General features: G+C 39.8%; 2 protein-coding genes across 3 annotated transcripts in view; one reads left to right on the plus strand and one right to left on the minus strand.

The window, feature by feature from the left end:
• Positions 1-12,647, minus strand: part of LOC116324244 (protein mono-ADP-ribosyltransferase PARP14-like) — a 34,741-nt gene extending 22,094 nt beyond the window's left edge. Inside the window, exons 1-7 of one of the 2 annotated variants that reach the window (XM_031744811.2) lie at positions 12,388-12,643; positions 11,601-11,683; positions 5,573-5,600; positions 5,129-5,197; positions 4,111-4,284; positions 2,764-2,889; positions 1,130-1,231 (exon numbers count right to left, since the gene is read on the minus strand). In XM_031744811.2, the coding sequence (XP_031600671.2) occupies positions 1,130-1,231; positions 2,764-2,889; positions 4,111-4,284; positions 5,129-5,197; positions 5,573-5,600; positions 11,601-11,683; positions 12,388-12,571 (766 nt within the window). In that variant the 5' untranslated portion in view covers positions 12,572-12,643. Of the gene's footprint in view, positions 1-1,129; positions 1,232-2,763; positions 2,890-4,110; positions 4,285-5,128; positions 5,198-5,572; positions 5,601-11,600; positions 11,684-12,387 lie in introns of both variants that reach the window. The other variant, XM_039620580.1, reaches the window with a different exon arrangement.
• A 7,878-nt stretch (positions 12,648-20,525) lies between these two features.
• Positions 20,526-21,083, plus strand: LOC120443073 (GTPase IMAP family member 8-like; the record flags this gene model as incomplete). Its single annotated transcript, XM_039620811.1, has 1 exon — positions 20,526-21,083. A coding segment is annotated over one exon (390 nt), but the record flags the coding sequence as incomplete, so codon positions are not given.
• Positions 21,084-22,152: the final 1,069 nt, after the last annotated feature.

Below are 22,152 nucleotides of genomic sequence, written 5' to 3' on the forward strand. Positions count from 1 at the left end.
TTTTTTTTTAATGTTTCTATAAAGTTTTATCCAAGTGACAAGCAGTTCTGAACCTTTTTTTTATTTGACATAGCCCCACAGACATAAAACATTCTTCTACAACTCTTTTCATATTCAAATTATTTCAGTTGAACATATTTCAAATTAGAACTGGACAGCTATGAGTTTGCAATTTATTACTTATTGTTAGCTAACTGTTTTAGTTATATATACATGTATCTATATATAGGTCCCCGTGTGGAGATTTTGAGTATGAATCAATTATTCATCAATTTATTCATTTTTTTTTTTCATTTAAACTTTAGGTTCACGTTTAAAACATTGGACAAAGTGTTCTTTTACTCCAGCTACTGAAACACAATTCCTGTCTGGGACTTGATTATAAAACCAAAAGTATGAGGATCACTTTGCTATAACTGGTCACAGCTGTTTAGTTCCAGGAAAGGGAAATATTGTATATTAATATTATAGCCCCGATCGTGGCTGTTCGGGGCAGTTCGTCCTGTAACCGGAAGGTTGCCGGTTTGAGCCCCGGCTCGGACAGTCTCGGTTGTTGTGTCCTTGGGCAAGACACTTTACCCTACCGCCTACTGGTGTTGGCCAGAGGGGCCGATGGCGCGATATGGCAGCCTCGCCTCTGTCAGTCTGCCCCAGGGCAGCTGTGGCTACAACTGTAGCTTGCCTTCACCGGTGTATGAATGTAAGCGTGAATGAATAGTGGCATTGTAAAGCGCTTTGAGGAGTCCCGAAAAGCGCTATATAAATGCAATCCATTATTACTATTATTATTATTATATTCTGAAATTTTAGGCAGTAGTTTCCAAATTTGGGGAGAAAATTAAAAGATGTGGAATAACTGTATCTTGAACTTTTCTGGACAAAGGTCTCAACTTAACCTGAGTCAACCTCTAAAATAAACTTGATCTGATTGATTAATGGGAGCAAATCCCTGCTGTGGGTTAAAAAAAAACTTTATAAAAAAAAGAAATCAAAGAATTATAAATTGCTAAAGCAGTTGATCAATGACCATGATTTCCCAATCATGTTACACTACCATGGATGACATACCAGTGTCCACATATGTCTGAACCTCTTATAGCTATTTAGATCCTAAATAAAATAAATAAACCTTTAGGGTCGCTGAAAGTGATGATGGCAGCCTGTTCAGTTGGCATCATGACAATTTTGGCCGGCAGAGTCCAGGTCTTCTCAAAATACAGCTCCAGCATGTCTAGAAATAAGACAGAAATACACAATTTTACAGCTGTTTAAAGGACAAATTAAATTTCTAAAGGTTGGTCTCCATGACATTTGACAATAACGTGAGGTTCGTGTCATTATGAACGTGCTCAGGAGCAGCAGAACCCCCTCAGGACATCCAGCATTCATTGTAAATAACATAAGATAACTCTTTTGTTTATTCTGTAACATTTAGCCATATAGATTATTTTAAAATACATATTTATGCCATAAATAAAAGTCAGCTCAAACTGACATATATAACTTTTCCAAAACATCACAAAAAACTGTAATAATATAGAATCTACTGTGTGTGAGAATCTTTTTTCTTTCTGTAGGTGTTTTTCTAAAACAATTTTTGGCAAGATCTATAATTAATTAATTAATTAATTATAGATCCTAGCATGTCTCAGGATTTCTTGCCAAAACTGTTTAATTAATTAATAATTCATCGTATTTATTGAAAACACACTGTAATATGTGTTGAACCTCACAAGAGAGGAAAAAACAGATCTCTATGGTTTAAAAGGGGGAAAAAAATTTAAAACCCGGATAATGTGAAATGGTAACAACAAAAAAAGAAAACCAGGAGAAAAGGAATCATCAACAAATATGCAACAAAGCTTTAAAATACGCACAAATACACACAATCAGCAACCTCACATGAATCTAGTCCCTGTCAGGACTCTTGCTGATTGAAGATTTTCAGGGCTGAGTACAATAACCCTCAGTTTGATCTGAATTCAAACAGTGTAACTAATTGGTGTGTGTTACCTGGCTTCATGGATAGATAGAGCTGCGTGTCATCTGCATAGCAGATGGCACGCCTAAGGGAAGCATGTATAATGTAAACAGAATTGGTCCTAGCACTGAACCCTGTGGAACACCATAATTGACCTTAGTGTGTGAAGAGGACTCTCCATTTACTTGTACAAATTGGAGTCTATTAGATAGATATGATACAAACCACTGCAGTGCAGTACCTGTAATACCTACAGCATGTTCTAATCGCTCTAATAGGATATTATGGTCGACAGTATCGAACGCAGCACTGAGGTCTAGCAGGACAAGCACAGAGATGAGTCCACTGTCAGAGGCCATAAGAAGATCATTTGTAACCTTCACTAAAGCTGTTTCTGTGCTGTGATGAGCTCTGAAACCTGACTGAAACTCTTCAAATAAGCCATTCCTCTGCAGATGATCTGTTAGCTGTTTGACAACTACTCTTTCAAGGATGTTTGATATGAAAGGAAGGTTGGAGATTGGCCTATAATTAGCTAAGACAGCTGGGTCTAGAGATGCTTTTTAAGTAAAGGTTTAACTACAGCCACCTTGAAGGCCTGTGGTACATAGCCCATTATTAGAGATAGGTTGATCATATTTAAGATTGAAGCATTAATTAATGGCAGGACTTCTTTGAGCAGTTTTGTAGGAATGGGGTCTAAAAGACACGTTGATGGTTTGGAGGAAGTAATTATTGAAGTTAGACTATATACAGTCTATGGTTTTTAGAAGCACATGTACCTTGAACCACAGTCGGAGGAAGACTCTCTACTCGGATGTTCGTTGCTGCCTCCAGAGGCCGAGCGGTCAGTCCATGCTTCTTCATCTTTGTGCTGGTCTGACTTACAGAGAGGAATCTCTCCACATCTGCAAAATAATCCAGATTAATCCTTTCAGACTGAAACTGTTTCATCAGAGAATGAGAGACAGAGCTGGGCTATAAAATGTCAGATTTATTTATTTTAGTGTTATTTCTAATAGAACTTGTTAAAAAGGTTAAAATCAACGTTTAATCTCAAAGATTGAGCCAGGATGAGCTGTCCACTGATATCAGCTCTACAATGTTTGTAAGGATATTTGAAAGACATGGTTTGAAAACATAGACATCTTAAAGCAACATTTACAAAATGGCAAATGGCCTGTATTTGTATAGCGCTTTTTACATATCCAGTCATTCACCCATTCACACACACTGGTGATGGCAAGCTACATTGTAGCCACAGCCACCCTGGGGCGCACTGACAGAGGCGAGGCTGCCGGACACTGGCGCCACCGGGCCCTCTGACCACCACCAGTAGGCAACGGGTGAAGTGTCTTACCCAAGGACACAACGACCGAGACTGTCAGAGTCGAGGCTCGAACCGGCAACCTTCCAGTTACAAGACAAACTGCCAACTCTTGAGCCACGATCGTCCCAAAAAATGGGAAATGAGATCTGGGGTTGAATCCAACGTGAACACTGAGCTCAGACGTGGAGTGAAAGGTTATACCGAGGAAAAAAGTAACCCACATGTGCCTGAAACCTCACCAGTAGACATCTTACATTAACCTCTTAAGACCCGACCTCTTCCACGGCATTTTTAATTTCTCTTTGATATTTGGGCTGATTGGGACCTGATGAATGTAAAAACAATGAATTACCAGATTTTTTTTTAACCTAATTTTTGTTTCTAGGAAAAATGAGAGCCACATATGAGGATATTTGTTTAAAATTTCGATGGAACAGTAGCAGTATAATGTCCTCATAACTGGATATCCGGCCCTTGTACAGCAAAATGGAGTATTTTGGTCTAAATAACACAAAATATGATGTCCACATATGTGGACGGCAGTTTCCTAGGAGGTTAAGATAACAGTTTTTTATATTTCAAGTTCCGTAAAATCATATATTAAAATAATTATTCAATTATTATCTTATAGTTTTATTAAAAATTTCTGTAAATATGGACAAATCTGCACAATTTCTCTGACTGCTGCATGAAGAGAGTTTTAAAATGTAAAATCAGAATCAAATGTTTTAACAAAGGGGATCTGGGATGCCTGCCCTGCAGTGTAGTGTGTGGGAGGAAAAGTCCAGGTGTGTCCTACCTGCAGGGCTTTTGAATGTGACCACGGTGCTGTTGGATTCCCAGATGTTCTCCATGCTGTAGCCGTTCTCATCCAACCCGGAGATGTTCTCCACCAGCATGGAGAGCAGGTCTGTGGACATGTTGTCTGTGGCATTTTCCAAAACCACTGCACAGCTCTGACACAACTCTGAGTCTGAGAGAAACATGAATCAGAACCAGCCCATCAGTGTTGGAGGAAAATGATTCTTCATTCCAGGCTGTTATTTCCTAAAACTTTCCTTCATAGAGTCACAGAATTTGAGACTAATCAGATCTGAGTTTATTCACTTAAGACTGAAATGTGTCCGTTTCCATAACACTAGCGTGTAAGTGCTCAGTACTTATTTCTAATAAAAATATTTTAATTGTGAGTCATTCACACTGCTGAGTAAACCTCTTTCACACAACAACTACAGGCGTGAACCTACGACACTGAGAGTCTGTGACAACCAGGTGAGCCGCATGAGTACAGTGCAGGTCCACTGTGTGCAGTAGTGAGCTGACCTCCTTACTGCTGTGTCCAATAAACCTCTGAAGAGGGGGATCCACTCCATCAGGACCACATCTTCATGAACAAGAACTCATCAATAAGACCTGAGAGCCTCATAAACACTGACACTACATAATCTAATAACAAAGTCACCCCCCTGTCTCTATGCATTTCTCTATCCTGACTATTATATCTGCAAAAACAGCATATTTACTCCACACATGCTGCTGTTCTTTTCACACATGCTCACAACTGGACTTTACACTGGTTTTAATACATTTACTGTCACACTCAGACATTGAGTTCATACTTAAGTTCACTCAGTGCATGTGTGACCACAGCTTTTAACAGCAGAGGAATCCAGTGGAATTAATTATTAGTGGAATTAAAACAAACTGTCACATACAGAAATATTCAATTTGAACCAGCTCCAGCTTTGATGAGGCACTGTGGCATATAGTTTTCATAAGTTACTGTCACAACATTTGTTCCATCAGTTTGTTTTTACCCTCTTTGTTGGCAGCAGCAGCTCCACTTCCAGGTTCAGCCTGAGGCTTCTTTGAGTCTGTCGATGAGTCTGAGAATCAAGAGGATCCAGTTTGTCCAGTTTAGAATAATTATCAGCAAACATGAATACAGAGAATACAGGAGCTCAGAGAAAAGCTCAGATGAAGCTTGAACACATCAAACTGATTTAAAGTTGATCTCATTGCTTTTCTTCATAAAAACGATGAATAATCAGTCAAATCAGAACAAGTTTAACAAACGTATCTGACATCATGACAGATCATTTTATGATATGAATGTGCTTCAACTTAAATAAAGTCCAGTAAAATCACCCTTCAGTACCACAAACACTCACTGCAGCTCATTTTACACAAAGAAGCTAAAAAAAACTAAATAAACTCTGTGATGATAAAAACTGAGGAGAGAAGCTGAGAGGAGGATTTACCTGAGACATCGTCGCTGCTTGTTGGGCTCTGAAACAAACAAAAAAAAAGATTTAATCTAAAAAAATAGATCTGCAGTCAGTTTAATGAGTATTTCAAAGAGTTTTGGTCAAAAAAAAGAACAACATTAACCAAAATAAACACAAAGTTAACCAAAGCACTGCAAATCAAATGTTTGACCTCCTGCTGGCACCAGCTCACAAAGTCAGAACATCGATCAGTCCTCCTCATCGTTCGTCTGAGAATGACGTCAACTTTGTGATCAAAAGTTGAATCAAAAGTCTTTGTCAAGCATCTGCGTAGGACTGGACTTCTTTAGGCTTGTAAAGATGTTTCACCCTCATAGAGGGGCTTCTTCAGACGCCAGTGTTTGGACTGAGAAGAAGGTTTGAGAGAGGAGCTGTCTGTGCCCACTGTGGATGGAGCTGCTGGATCAGGACTCCAGCTATCAGCCACCTGCAGTCTCAGAGCCCTGCCCAGGCAATTCAACCCCACACTTACACCTTTGTTCAGGTGACCATAGTAAGTCATATAACCTCCACTGGAGACAGCCCCCACTAGGGGTTATTTACCCGCGACACTCCACCAGCTGATTTAGAAATGAAGAAGCTTCTTGGATAAGAGGAGAAACGTCTCCACAGACCTGAAGTTTGTGTCATGAAGTCGCTGTCTTTGTGCGACACACTTTGTGATGTGAAATTATTTTACCTGAGAGATGCAGCAACAAAAGAAACGTGAGTGTTTTTGTCTCTTCAGCAGGAAGTGACAGCATTGGTGGATCACCGGCTGAGAAACTGTCACAGTCCTGGGTCAGTGACCCAGTGCTTTGCTTCTGTTTAATTTGTGTTTGTTGATTATTTGTTATTCATGGTTGTCATTGTTAGTGTTTTGGTTTCTGTCCTAGTATTTCTAGCTCCATAGTAGTAATTCCTGAGTTCTAGTTCTTAGATGTTGTTGTGCTTCCCTGTGTTCTGTATCATCTACTCTGTACCCTCCTGTCCCGTTTCAGGTTCCTATGGTCTCTGTGGTAAGTTTACATATTTTGAGTTCAGTCGGTGTGTTTCCTGTTTTGTCACTGGATTCAGTTTTGCTTCCTTCCTGTCTTGTTATGTTCAATTCAATTGAATTCAATTCAATTGAATTCAATTTTATTTATATAGCACCAAATCACAACAAAAGTTGCCTCAAGGCGCTTCATAGATACAGAGAAAAACCCAACAATCATATGACCCCCTATGAGCAAGCACTTTGGCGACAGTGGGAAGGAAAAACTCCCTCTTAACAGGAAGAAACCTCCGGCAGAACCAGGCTCAGGGAGGGGCGGGGCCATCTGCTGCGACCGGTTGGGGTGAAAGAAGGAAAACAGGATGAAAGACATGCTGTGGAAGAGAGACAGAGATTAATAACAGATATGATTCGATGCAGAGAGGTCTATTAACACATAATGAGTGAGAAAGGTGACTGGAAGGAAAAACTCAATGCATCATGGGAATCCCGGCAGCCTCACGTCTATTGCAGCATAACTAAGGGAGGATTCAGGGTCACCTGGTCCAGCCCTAACTATATGCTTTAGCAAAAAGGAAAGTTTGAAGCCTAATCTTGAAAGTAGAGATAGTGTCTGTCTCCTGAATCCAAAACGTCAATTAGGTTCAGCTGTGTCTCCCTCCTGTGTTCAGTTTCCTTCTTTCCCTCTGTGCTTATATATTGTGTGTTCTTTGCTGGTGCCTGGTCCGTCTGCGTCACCCCTGCATGTCTTCCCTGTGTTGCCTCAGCGTTACCACCGTCAGCTTTCCCTGTGTTTCCCGGTTCCTCATCCCTCAGGTTATGTTTATGATTAGCTTTCCTCGGTGTAGGTTTCGTTAGTTTTTTCTGTTCCACCTGTTTGCAGTATTGATCAGCTGTAAACAGAGACTCACTTTCTGTCCAAAACATTCTCCTGCATCCGTGTCTGCATTTGGGTCCTCATTCTTCTATAATTCCACATGTCTGACAGAAACATGTCTGACTACGACCATCTGACCTGTGTGACTGTGAAACTTTATTCTTTTATTCCCAGCCTCGTGTTTTTCACCAGGCTGTCCACCTTTAAAACCTGCATCTGTATCTGAGACTCTCTGGTTTAAATGTGGGAAACTTTGAACACAGCAGATCCTGCTTCTCTTTTCCTCAAGTGTCAGAATCCACGATGGCTTTCCTTCACCTCAAGTTTTTCCAAAAATCCAGGAAGGTAATTTTAGGAAAAGAAGAAAGTACATTACATCATAACTGTGATTTTCTTTAAATAGTCCCGTGTAACATATTTTAGTCATATTTAGTTACACTGTGGTAGTGAAGGACCCGACAACACCAGCGTTACACTTTTTATGTCTTTTATTTTCTAACTTTCCGGCTGCCCTGCTTCTGCACACACAGCCCTCTCCTCAGGTCCCAGCAACATCTTTAACAGGTCAGATGTGATTGGATGATGAGGTCAGGTGTGTGAGTCAGACTCCCCTGACACCACACCCTGAACCCACTGCTCCACCCCTCCCCTGCAGCTCGCAAGCCACACCCCACCACAGTGATTGTTATATAACACTTTAGTGCTCAAACCCTAACAGTGCTTTATACAGCACACCTTGTTTATCCATTCATACTTTCTTCTGTCAGTGCTTTCTCTCTGACACTCACAGTCTGATGGAGAACTACTTCAGGTTAGCACCTGTGAGTACAAGAAAACAATTATTACAATATGATGTGTTACATTTGCTTAGATGAGAGGGTCCAGCAGTAGATCAGAGGAATAGAGATTGAAAATGTGACGTCATTCCGGGTTAAACCACAAAGGATTGTGGGTACGAGTGGCAAGCGGTACTAGCACACGCAGGCTTTCACATGAAAACAGTCACACAGCGATAAAAAGAAACACAAAAAATGGCAAGAAGCTGTTGTATTATTAACTGCAATAGCCGGTCGCATGACAGCCACGGGAAGCCGACAGGTAAAGAGATCGGTTTTTATCGGATTACGTTGTGGAAGAGAAATTGTTCAAGCCATGTTTCCGAAGTAACAAAGAGCTGACGGATGGCCTGGATTGCAGCCATTCAAAGACCAAATATAACGTCCCAGAACACTCCAGCTCACATGTTAGTCTGCTCCAAGCATTTCCACAAAGGTCAGTCTTCTCTTGTAGTTATTACGTAATTTATCATTATCATATCAATTATGATGTAGTTTACAAATAAGTCTTATATTGATTTGGATTGAATTCGTTGTGCTATGCTGCTTTGTTCACTGTGGCTTTGTGGGCTAATGTTTGTTGTGTTTTGTAGGAAAACCAGCCTACAAAATGCAGAAATGTGATCCAGACTGGGCACCTCTATCAACCTGGGTCAGACCGAGTTTAAAGCTGCTACCACAGCCAGATTTGATCGGTTAAGAGAGAGAGCGATATCAAAACAGCCACGAAAGGTCACACATATATGTGCCCAAGGGTTGTATTGAAGCAAGCAAGTGATGAATAACTGTTTTCCAGTATGTTGTTTTGTAATGGTTTTTTTTGTTTGTTTTTTTTTCATTGTTGATTTGTTTTTCACCAAAGCAGCTAATAAAGCATAATGGAATACAATTTTGCGTCTTTCCTGTAAGATTCTATAATAGAATGAAACAATAATGCCAGTTATAAATAAAGACAATAAATTGAATCAATTAAGAAACATTTATTTTATTTCTATTAGATCTGAAAATGTTGTGTAATACTACAACCTGAAACGACAAATAGATGCGTTTGCCTGTACAGGAGATAAAGGAAAAAAATGTAACAACAGCTGTGAAATGGAATAGTCCAAATCACCAAAGTAAACTGGACCTGGGCTTGTTGCAGGGATCCAAACATTTTGTGAGTGTATGCACCCTTTCACTCCTTTGATTTTTTCCTCGTACTTTTTTTTTGGTCTTTTCATCAAGTCTGTCTTTGTACGGACCTGCCGTGTTCTCCGTCGTTTTGTACATAACTGTTTTGGGGGCAAATAAAATGCAAGTACAGATTAAAACCACAGAATTAACGATTACCGGTGCTGGAAATGCTAGCGCTTGATGCAGTGTTTTGAGTTTGCTGCAACTCGTACCCACAATGCAATGCGCGAAAGTCACGTGGTCTGTCAATCTCTATAGGGAAGGATTTGTCTGTGTTTCAGTTTGGTTTAGCTGTAGCCTGAGAGTGTGTGTAATTGTGTAGAGGGAGAGGAATTTATTGACACTGGGGGTCTGCTGTCATAAAAGGAGACAGGAAGCTACAGTCGGGGGATGCTGATGTTTTTACCTGAATTTAATAAAAGCTCATAATTGTCATTACTTAGAAGTAGGTTTGCAGGAGACTCTCCACATGCTTATCTGTAAATGTAAGACAATAAGAGGCCAATGGCCCAGTGGATGCAGAGTGGGGGTTTCAGTGTTTGTAATATGTTAACTCTGTTTTGTATGTTTTGTAGAGGAATTTGGTGTAGCTTGGGTGAGGAGATTACTTTTATGACCGGCAGGAAGTCACATACACAGAGACACACACACAATGCTTTAACTGTTGCACTCACACATACACACAGGTACACGCATACAGTCACTCACGTGCACTCACATACATACACAATCACAGGGTTTGCAGCACACCATGGGGGTTTTATGATGGGGTCGCTTCTATAAAACTGGTTCTAACAAACAAAGAAGTGAAGATCTGCAGAGGAACACCGGCCTTGCACATCTCCTCTTCTAGAAGATGCATGCATAACTGAAAATGAATAAAGGTTTTTGTGAAAATGACTACTGAGTCCGGTGCCGTCTCTGGATGCCCAAGAATAAAAAGAACCGGGGTGAAACTGCTTTACGTAACACACCCTGGGCAAGGATATTTGGCATGCAGACTGGAGCAGACGGGGATCAAACCATCAACCTTCCAATTAGTAGATGACCCGCATGCCCTCCTGGGTCACGGATGTGAGAAGTGTAAACTGGGAGGTTTAGAGGTGAAGCTGTGATTTCACTGCTTTATAAACGTGAAGAAAACGTATCATCATCATGTCAGCCAGGCTGGTTATTAATGGAGTTCATAGGAGCCACACCCGATCACACGTGCAAAACACACAAACAGCAACGACAGGAGGAGGAGAAGCTGAAAGTGAAAGTCACGCTCCTGCTGCCGTCACACAGCCAGGAATTTATTTCCACCCATGAAGAAAACACCTTTAAAACCTGCCACACAGACTGAAGTTCACCCTCTCTAAGGACAGCTGATCCCTCCTCCGTGCTGTTATTAAGACTCTTTGGACTGATCAGCACTGAAACAAGAATCCAGGTTTGTTTAATAAATCACTCACTACATCACAAACATGAAGCCACCTCAGTGACTCCATGATTATCGATGCTTCTGCCCTTTATGGGATAAAAATCTGCCAAACAGTTAACTGAAGTTTCATATACAAAAATAGGGGAAACTATGTTTGCCCCTAAATTAACCCTAAAATGAATGGGATCAGAGAACCAGTGAAAATATTCACCTTCCTTTAATAACTGGCTCGTCCTTTTCTGCAGGACGTTTGTGTTAAACTTGTATTTTCCTGTGAAATTAAAATCTGGAGCTCTGAATCTGTTTGTGCCCTGAGCTGATAAGAAGCTCAGCAGCCACAAAACTCCTGCGTGGATTATTTTACAGTCAGTATCTGATGTTTCCAGATCTCTGATCAGGTCAGAATCACAGCTTTAGGACCAGGACTAATGTCACAGCGTCAGAGTTTTCTGTTTTTAAAGAACTAATCATGATATTTGTATAAAGGGAGGAGCTCAGTGAGAGTTTATGGAGTCATAAAAACCTAAAGGTGCTTAGTCCAAAGAGCTGAACCCAGAGCAGTGATAGTGAGCTGTTTACAGTCGTGACATCAGGAGCAAACATGAAACTGAGCTTAACCCAATTTCCCTCGGGATGAATAAAGTATGATCAATCAATCAATCAAACTCTGAGTGAGGAAAAAAACCACATGAAACATCTAAAACTGGACTTACTGCTTCTGAGCTCAGCCGCAACTGGATGGTTTTACTGTCCAGGATGATCTCATGATTCTTCCTCGCGAGGACTCGCTCTCTCACTGAAATCACATCAAACACACACACACACACACACACTTAATGATCAGGTGTTTGTAAGAAAGTAAGAAACTAATCCTTTCTTGGATCCACTGTGCACTTCCTGTGAATAAAAACCTGCTTCCTGTCATGTTTTTGGTGACAGCTGCTGAGTATCAAAGCCACACAGACTCTTGGTGTGGAATAATTTTCACGCCTTTAAATACACGTTTCTAAAAGTGATGAAGGCTCCACGTATGAAGCATGGAAATAAAACCCTGCAGGAGCTCTGCACTGAAGACATCAGAGGTCCTGATGTGCTTTATTAACCGGAGGAGCTGCGCCTCAACAACAACAGGAAGGAGTGGCGCTGGAGGGTGAAGTGCATGCTGGGAAATCATCGCAGAGGCTCTGGGTGTTTATTAACCAGCTTCAATAACCGGACAGATATGAAAATATGAAGAATGAAAGAGTTTTAAAGCTGATGTAAGTCAGCTGCTCTCTGAAACTTTCATCTCTGAGCTGAAAGGTTAGAAATATGAAGTTTTGAGATCCTTCAAAGCTTTGTGGCCAAACCTTCTCTGCAGTCTGTCCTGTCACAGTGAAACTCTCAGACCTGTTTGTTCCATCATTACACTCGCAGGTCTCTGAGCTCTCCGACTGTCTGTGTTTTTAATTATGAGATAATTTATTTTACTATCTGAAACATCATGAAGCAGACTCTCACCCTCCGGTGAGCTGAAGTAAACGGCCGCCCTCGGGGCTCCTTCCTCCGCCTCCACCCGGCAGTCTCCTCCGCTCGACTTCTTCTTGCTCTGGAAGTAAATCTGTAGTTTGTTCTTCAGGGCTTTGGTCTGAGCCGGAGTCCAGTCCCCCTCCACGGTCACAGGCGGACACTCGGATCCCTCCATCCTGCCGTCCGCTCACGCACACGGACACACACACACTGACACTGACAGCTGAACACACTTCAAACTAAACTTTACTTTCACTTTCGTTTCTTCACAAACAGCAAGAACTCTGGAGCCTGACTCACTGCTTATTCTGACACACGAAACTTAACTGTGCAAACACGTTTCTTTAACCACTCATTCCTTACATTCAGAATTATTTTACTAGTTTAGGATATCTGATAAAACTCAAATCAAATATTATTTAAGGCCTTTTGTAATGTTTGAAGGCATAAACACGCAGAGAAAACCCAGTACATAAAGAAATGCATGATAAAATACTAGAAACCACGGAAACTGCCGCTATTATTGAAGCGAGGCTCTAAATGCAGTGTAAATATTGATATTTCTGAAAAATGAGATGTAATATAAACCTGATAATCACAGATGTTAATGTGTAATATGCATTAAAAGAAAAAAAAAATCTACAGTAATAATTTAGAAATGATTTGTTTGAGGTGACATAATTAAAAGTGAGCATCAGCAATTTTAATGAAAACTAATATTTTAGATTTAATTATGTTTCATTATTTTAAATGTGTTGTAAAGGGAAGCTTACGTGTATTGTTTTAAGTACATTTTGTTTTTCTCTATAAACCTGTTAGAGCTTAATGTCCCCCCCTGGTGGACACAGCTGCACATTGCGGTGGGTTTTGTTTTGAATTTGCAGAAAGCGAAAGCTGAACATTTGGAAAGAAGACCCTCTGTCTTATGACCTTTTGTTCAGCAATCAGCTGATTTATTTTCTATCACAGAGAGATTACATGTTTGAATTTTACTTCTTACTTTACTTTCTGCAAAATGATCCAAAAAGTGTGGTTAAAGGGAAATCAAAGATGTAGTCATTTTAACTAATGTTTTTAATTTTATTTTAAATTATTGTCTATTAACTGTAATTGTATTTATGATGTAATTTGGTTTTTATGAAAATGTATGTTTTATTGTCAAATGTATCTATTTAGATTGTAAGCCCAACAAGGGACAATTGTTGAAAATTAGCAGTAGCTATAAACCTATGTGCGGTACATCAGTTTCATGTCTTGCACTTGAACTATGTTAAACTGCACTGTCCCTTTTAAATAAAAAAAACAAAACAAAACAAAAAAACAGGAAGTTAACTAATGACCTATAATAAACATGCATTAGAGGTCTATCATAGGAGATCATGTGACATTTAGAACGAACAAAATTCATTTCACAACATTAATGATGATCCAGGAAAAGTTATTTTATTGATTTCAAATCTTTCTGCTGCAAATGAGCTCAAACTGTTGAATGTTTCAGAAATCCACACAAGAACTTTTGCAGGTCAGTTCCTGAATCTAAGACGCAAAAATATTTTTATGACAAGATGAGACGACATTCTGTTTATGGACCCACTGACTGGTTTGTTCTTTCATAACAAACACAGTGTTAAGTGATTGTTGAACTTAAGGTTTCTTTGGCTGCTTTGTTTTCACCTGCAGAGGAACGAGAACCATGATGAGTATCAGGAGGAGGAAGAACCACTTTAACCAAAACAGATTCAAATATTTGTGCTGCTGTTTAAAATGACTGCTGCCTTGGTGCAGGTGTAGGACACCTGCAGTTACCTGGTCCTTTGATGCATATTTAGCAAACAGGACCTGACAGACATCTTGATCCCACAGCTCTACAAAGAGTTCAGTTTGAAAGAAAAATCTGTGATCAGATTTATGTTCAGTTGAAATAATTGACACGTCTCTCTGTGACTACACTACCCATGATTCTTAGCTGCTCTTAGCTGCATGATTCGTGTGCTGTGCATTAAGAGAGCAATTAGATATTTGAATCATAACTGAGGGAAAAGAGGAATTTTCTGTTTTATTTGGGGACTCATGATGTTTTCCAGAAAGGTGGAGCTGTGTGGAGCTGCAGACCACAAATGGAGGATGGGGCTGTGGATTTAGTGACATGTTTGTAAGTGTTGCATTTCCACAGTGGAGCAGTCTGATAGCATCACCTCCAGTTACCACAGCTGCTGCTGCAGAAAAATATTGGTTTGGCCCCATTAAATCCTATTCATTGAGGACTGTCTCATTAGCGCCCCCTAGTTGAACTGCAGCCAATTTCGTATGAATATTATTGACTGAAGAAATTGTCCATAAATCAGATTGAACAATCTGACTGTTATAAATGTAAACATCTCAAATTTATCAGAAACTGATGAAGAATTTGAACGTGATTTAAAGTTCAGTGAGGGATGTTTGTTAGGTTGTAGTTTACTCTGCCCCTCAGAGGATTTAATGACTTCAAGGTAAAGAATTATCTATTAGTCTAATACTTGGAGACAGCTCCATCAGTCATATGACATCGTCTACAACAAAAACAAGGACTCTCTGGAGATGATAGAATAAAGTTATGCTGCACAGGTTTCCTTACAGATCCTCCCCCACCACCTCAGACCAGGGGAGGGGCAGTAGGTGCTGGGTCTGTTGCTAACACATCTGCAGACAGAAGTGTCACAAAGCAGAGCACAGTTTCATTTCTTAATAATTTGTTGCAATTTAATTTCTTTACTTCAGCTTAGATGCAGTAAACTGACAATATAAATGAATATTTCTGTTAGTGATGTCACGTTTGTTGGTCACATATGCTCCACAGGCATCACTTAAAGGACTGCACTGATCATCAAGTCAAGAGAATGCAGGGTTATTTATAAAATATGAAGTTCCATTTGTCAGCTGGGTGGCTTAGCTCGTGGCTAAGATGGAGGTGATTTATAACGTCTTATTGTCCTGAGACTAAAAAACACATTTCCATCCCTGTTATGTTGTCTGGCATTACAGTTTTTTTTAACCGTCCAATTCTGGGCAACCTCATCCCACTTGTTCCCAGTCAAAATTGACCTTTCTGTTTTAGTAGCATAACAAACATCTTTGATCACTAAATTCAGTTCAGTGGGTCGTTCAGCCCCATTAACTCATTACATCACTTCCTATAAATGATGTAACAAGGTTGATTAAAACACTCAAAATACAATGAAAGAGGTGATCGTCACTTTTATATGTTCAAGTGCATAGTGTGCAGGATTTCATAAAGGAGTCATACCTTCAGCATAATAATATTTCAGAGATGCAGAGTACATTCATCCAGACTTACTGTGATTTTTTTTGTCTTTGTGCCTCTCAGCCGCCTGACAACGTCTCTCCCTCAGAGCTGTGGTGGGGGCTGTCAGGACGTGAGGTGAAGAAGGGCCAATAATCCAGTGCTGAAGTTTTAAAAGTTTTGAAGTTCATTTGATTTAATCATTTGATTCATGTTGATCATCTGAACAGGTTTAGATCTCGGTCAGGCGAGGGAATGAATGATTTAAAATGAGTGCTTTCATACCACAGTCTCACAAATACTCCAAACACTGATGTTACCCCGTGGTTGACATAATACAGCTGTTGGCTGCAACATATAAAAGACAATTTAGGCTCATACAAAACAGCAAGATTTGATTTACTGTGGTGAACTGATGTACTTCCATGCTACACCAAAAGGTGACACTGTGTATTTGTGTCGGCACTAAAGTTGTGAGCTTTGGTAGAAGGATATGAAAAAACAACAGGTACAAGAATGATCTGATGCATGGCCCTGTTCTATCTGCTAGCCAAGAAGAAAGTAACAAAGGCATGTAGCAGAGACTAAACAACTCGTTGTTTAAAGATAATAAGGAGGTAAACATACACTCAATACTTACATTTTTTATGATGAGGACACTCGTAGACAAACACGTCTGGAAACAGAACATTTTTTTATCTGGCACATCTGAAGGTGACCAGATTTATACTGTGAAAGCAAAAATATCTGGAATGATGCCTGTTATGCAGAGTTTTCCTCTCCATTAAAGCTTAGATAGATATAAATACATAAGATAGATTAGATTGATACTTTATTGATCCAACACATGAGAAATTCACGAGTTAGAGCAACATAAGGGTCACAGAGAAAAACTAAAAAAGCTTAACTTTTAATCCAAAAGCCATTAAATTTCCTTTAGTCCATTTCTGTGAGAAGAAAACATTAAATGATAAAGACTCTGCATCTCAAAGCTTATCTCATAATCATTGCTGTATTTTTATTTCATTATATTTATAAACTGTTGATGCACACTGAGCCTGTCATAAATGGTCATAAATGTCTTGATTTGATGACGTTAGTCTTTCTTGTCACGTCCCTTCCTCTTCCCTGACACACCCTTTGTCAGTGTTTGCATTTACTCAGGTCTCATTTGTTACTGTCAGGACTGTGCTTTTGTTCACTGGAGGCAAAATGATGCAACATTAGTTTCTGGTGAGAACATTTAAGATAAATGTGAGCAAATACTGATACTGATGAGTTACACAATAACACTGTACAATATAATGTGATCCACTTCTCAATTACATATATGCTCATGTGTTGGTATAGTTTAATTAAAAGTGGTTTTAAAATATAGTTTGACCATAATGTAACATTTATGGTGTTATCAGGGCTTTAATAAAAAAAATCTGAACACTATGATGGATCAGCACTCATCATTGCAGAACTGCTGTAATTCAGCCACACTGCTGGGGTTTCTAACTTGGGCAGCCTGTTTAAAGCATCTCAGTCTGATTTAAGTCTTGATCTCAACTCGGCCACTCCAAAAGCTTCATGTTTTTTTTTTTGGTTTATTTATTTATTTATTTTTTAGCCAATCAGAGTTGGGCTTGCTGCTGTGTTTCGGATCATTGTCCTGCTGCATAACCCAATTGGTCTTGAGTTTCAGGGCATGAACTGATGGGTGGACATCTCCCCTCTGCTGTCAGGGGCGTTCTAGATGTCATTTATCTGTCTAAAGTCCCTGGAAAGCAGAATATGAACCAGCTTCCATTTAGAGGCAGAATATTTGGAAGCTGACTATGATCACAGAGTTTATTTATTTATTTATTTATTTAGGACAGTGCATGCTAATGAACATAAATGTAAAAACAAATTACATGAATGTAAACATGCCAGATTATAGCCAAAGGCTAATTTCCATCTGTTGTGCTTAAACATAAAAAAATAGACATAATAATTCATAAAAATTCATCATTCATTCATAATAAAAACTCCATCACCAAACTTACACATACACACCATTCTGTTCCCAAATAAAACATTAAAACTATACAACTCATACATGATCACACACTTGATTTGTCCATAACCAGTTGATCCTTGTGATGACAAACTGGCTGGAGAGGCAGCTGATTATGGCTTTATTATATATTTTCACAAAGTATTCCATCCATCTATTCATTGCCAGGTCACAGCAGCAGCCTAAGCAGAGAAGCCCAAACCTCCCTAGCCCCGGCTCATCTGAGGGAAAACCAAGGCATTCCCAGAGGTTGCTATGGAGATTAGCCAGGCTGGCTTGATGGACGACATTTGGCCAATCCAATTAAAATCAATTCATTCAAAAAGATGCTCTGGAAAAGTGTAGAATTATTGGAACAGAGTTTAATACATTGAATCAGAGCCACACAGACAAGGACAGAAAGAAGCTGTCCTCTTGTCACTGAATTTATAGGGACCAGTAACCCCGCCCCATTCTGCTGGGTAACTTTCCTCTTGTCCTCCAGCCAAAAACAGCAGGTGCAGGGTTAGGTGCCGGCAAAGGTCCTGGCCTGGGGCCAGTCAGGACTCTGGCTACCCTTTGCTTTGCCTTATCACAATAGGTCACGACACGGTCAAACATCGCACATTACCAAATTATTAAGTCTTACAACAAGCAGTCAGCAAGTGGTATAATCTTATACATGTGAATAATACTTGATCTAACTACATAGGCTACATGCTTAACATGATGATCCTCATATATAAAAACATTCCAGTGTAGGTTTATAGTGTGTGTGTGTGTGTATACATGATTACTTAAGGTGATTTGATTGTCATGTGTTACCGGAGCTGGAGAGTAAGTTATTCAGGAAAAATCTTCCTGGCATTAACTACCCTGTTACTGTAAAACCTTAATAAAACCTGGTGAGGGCAAAATGTCTTGTGCTGAAGAGTTACAGCATATACAGTACAGTATATATGTTCAGTGCAAATAGATATATAGTTATATAGATACACATGTCATCCAAAAATCACCACAGGATTGCACAGATTTTGGTGTAAAATGAACATTTTATTGTACAGGGTTTATTTTTAATTATTTTATTTTTTAGCATTGTTTGCTTATTCCTGCATTCCTCCTCTGGGAATAAACTTTTTCTGGTTAGACCTGTTTAGTCTGTGTGCGCTGGGTTTCTGATTTACTTGCTCCCCGCTTGTATTTAAAGAACCCCCTGTATGATATTTTGGTGCACCAGCTTTAGTGCATACAAACATATGAAGATTGCCAGAGTGTTTTCAATACTGTGGTTGAATTGAACCACGATATTGAAACACACTATCGAAGTGCCAGAATGCTGCACGAGAGTCATTGGACTGTTAAAAGGAAAGGAAATAGCTCTCACCAACACTCTATCACGGCCGGGCAGCCAAACACAGGTAAGTGGACCCAAATGCAGACACCACACGGAGGCTCGGAGGTATGGTGCAAACGAACAATTTATTTGGCACTCAAAAGTGGCACACAATGAAAGAGGTGAATGAAACAAAACACTACACGTGAACTAAGGGCGAGCGGGAAAACACTTGACCTCTGAATATAAACTACCTATTAAACTAACGCAAAGCTTCATATTATGGTACTAAGAATCTGTAACTAAATACACACTGTGACTGGCAAGAACTAAAAAGATGCTAATGGTGGTATCATTAGTTTTGATACCACCATCAGGTTTAGATGTCACAGAAAGCAATCTTGGGAATCCACCCTTAGAAGATATCATCACAAAATGCAGAAGGTACTTTTTTTGGGAGAAGACCACTGAACCTTTAGAGCTGTTGGATCACTTGGACCAAACTGTGAAGAACAGCAAAGGACAGCATGTTAGACGTGAAACATTTGAACATTCTGAAACCTTTAACACGGCTGGTAAGTTAGTATAATGGGTGATATCCCTTGACTGTCATAAAACTAGTCAGATTACCGAATACTTATAGTATACTGAATCAACCAATTGTACTGAGCGGGTTCTGATTGTCATTTTAACCAAAATGGTGACACCCAGAATATTTAAACTGAAGCTTTTGTATCAGAGTGGCTATGACCATGATCTTACATATTCTTTCTTGTCTATGTATATGTTATTTCAACTATTACCTCCACTACATACAACATTATTTAAACTGTGAGTGAGGTCTTGCTTTGGCTATCTTTAAAAAAAGACCAATGGCTTCTTCATATTTGTGCAAAGCTCTGACAATCACCACTTCATGAGTAGTCTTACTAAATGCATTTGATCACACAACAGGTTGTTTTTTAATCTACATAATTATTTTTTTACTTTCTCTCATTGCTGAGTTTCAGATTCTGCATTCAGAATTCTGCTGTCAGGAAAAAGTGAGGACAAAAAGACTAAGCTTGGAAACTTCATCATAAGTCACAAAGGGAAGCATTTCCAAAAGCATTCTTCAGTGGACAGATGACCTGTGGAGAGTGGAGAGCATATGGTTTAACAGTAGTTAAAACTCCAAACATCTTCAACTTGTCTGAGGAAACTGTAAAAAAAAGAAATTAGCAGATGTGTGAGTTTATGTACACCTGGACTAAATGTTCTTCTGCTGTTAGTTAAACCCTCGACATTCACCGAAAAGAAGAGAGAAAGACCAAACTTCATCCTGAGATTGTTTGGTGAAGATGCTTAAAGCACTCAATGGTCATCATGACTAATGAGTCCACTGAAAGTCAGTCTGTAAAGCAGCTGCTAGAGGATTGTAAAGGAAGACAGTACAGAATGAGTGAAAATAGCCAAAGATCACTAATGAAGCAGGTTAAGTACATCAAAACTAACGAAACCTCCTCACCTACACCGAAGAGACCAAAGGACCACAGCCTGAGAACATCAAGCGGACTTTAAACCTGGTTCTGTGTGGGAGGAGAGGAGCAGGGAAGACGTCAGCAGCCAAGGCCATTTTAGGTCAGACTGAGCTTCATTCAGTCTCCAACTCATCAGAGTGTGTTCAACATCAGGGAGAGGTGTGTGGACGTTGGGTTTCCCTGGTGGAGCTGCCTGCCTTGTATGGAAAACCTCAGGAGGCAGTGATGGAGGAATCACTCAGGTGTATCTCCCTCTGTGATCCTGAGGGTGTCCATGCCTTCATCCTGGTCCTACCTGTGGCTCCCCTCACTGATGAAGACAAGGGAGAGTTAGAGACCATCCAGAACACATTCAGCTCTTGAGTCAATGACTTCACCATGATTCTGTTCACTGTGGACTCAGATCCTACAGATCCAGCTGTTGGTAACTTTTTAAATGAAGAAAAGGACATCCAAGAGCTCTGTGAGAAATCTGGAGGAAGATCCGTTGTTTCCAACATCGAGGACAAACAGCAGATCCCACAGCTGTTGGACACTGTAGAAAGAAAGAATAATAACCCACATGGCTATACAACAAAAATATATGCATGCGCTCACACAAAAAATATAAAGAAACTAAAGGCAGAACTTAAGGAAATGAAGTCAAGGAACATGTCCAGGAGTTAGTGTTTTTAAAGATACAAAGCTCTGTGTCTGAAACTATTTTCTTTAGTGGTCTTGCAGCTCCACTTTAGCAGCTTTCAGCAATTAAATTAACTCCATGCTTCTTCCTTTGCAGATAATGATAAGCAGAGCCCAGAGCCTCTCAGGATTGTCTTCTGGCTCCAGGACCACATGTCTTCCTGTTGGTGATGCAGATTGGCAGATTCACAGCAGAGGAGAAGGAAACACTGAAACTAATCAAGAAATTCTTTGGGATAAATTCTCAAAACTTCACCATTGTGCTTTTCACAAAAGGAGATACACTAGAGCACGATTCAAAGTCTGCGGAGGAATTCATTAAAATGGGACAAGAGGATTCTTTGAGAAGGTGGTGTCTGACTGTGGAGGAAGAAATCATGTGTTTAATAACTACGATGCACAAAACCACAAACAGGTCAGTGAACTGATAGCAAAGATTCAGGAAATGGTGGAGAAAAATGGTGGTGAGTGCTACACAAACCAAATGCTCTGAGAGGCTGAGGCAGCAATACAGAAAGAAGTGGAGAGGATCCTGAACACCAAGGAAGAAGAGATGCAAAGAGAATCTGCAGAACTTACAAGACAACATGCGGAAGAATTAATAGAGATGGAAAGAAAGATGAAAGAACAGAGGAAAGATAAAGAGCCAGGGAGAGAACAAAGTGTAAAACAGATGAACAAATGAGAGAAAAACTTGACAACGAGCGTGAGAGGAAGATGAAAGAACAAGAAAAGAGGGAAGCAGAAGATGCAAAGAAGAAGAAACAGGAAGAACTACAGCAGCAGGAGTGGGAAAAAGAGCTAAATGGTTTGCAAGAAAGAATTAATTCTACATCAGATGAGGAAAAAAGAATCGAGCTACAGCAGAGTAAGAACAAGATGAGAGAGGAGCAGCAGGAGAAGAAAAAGGAACAAAAAG

The sequence above is a fragment of the Oreochromis aureus genome, linkage group 12, assembly GCF_013358895.1.
Source record: "Oreochromis aureus strain Israel breed Guangdong linkage group 12, ZZ_aureus, whole genome shotgun sequence".
NCBI classification, from domain to species: Eukaryota; Metazoa; Chordata; class Actinopteri; order Cichliformes; family Cichlidae; genus Oreochromis; species Oreochromis aureus.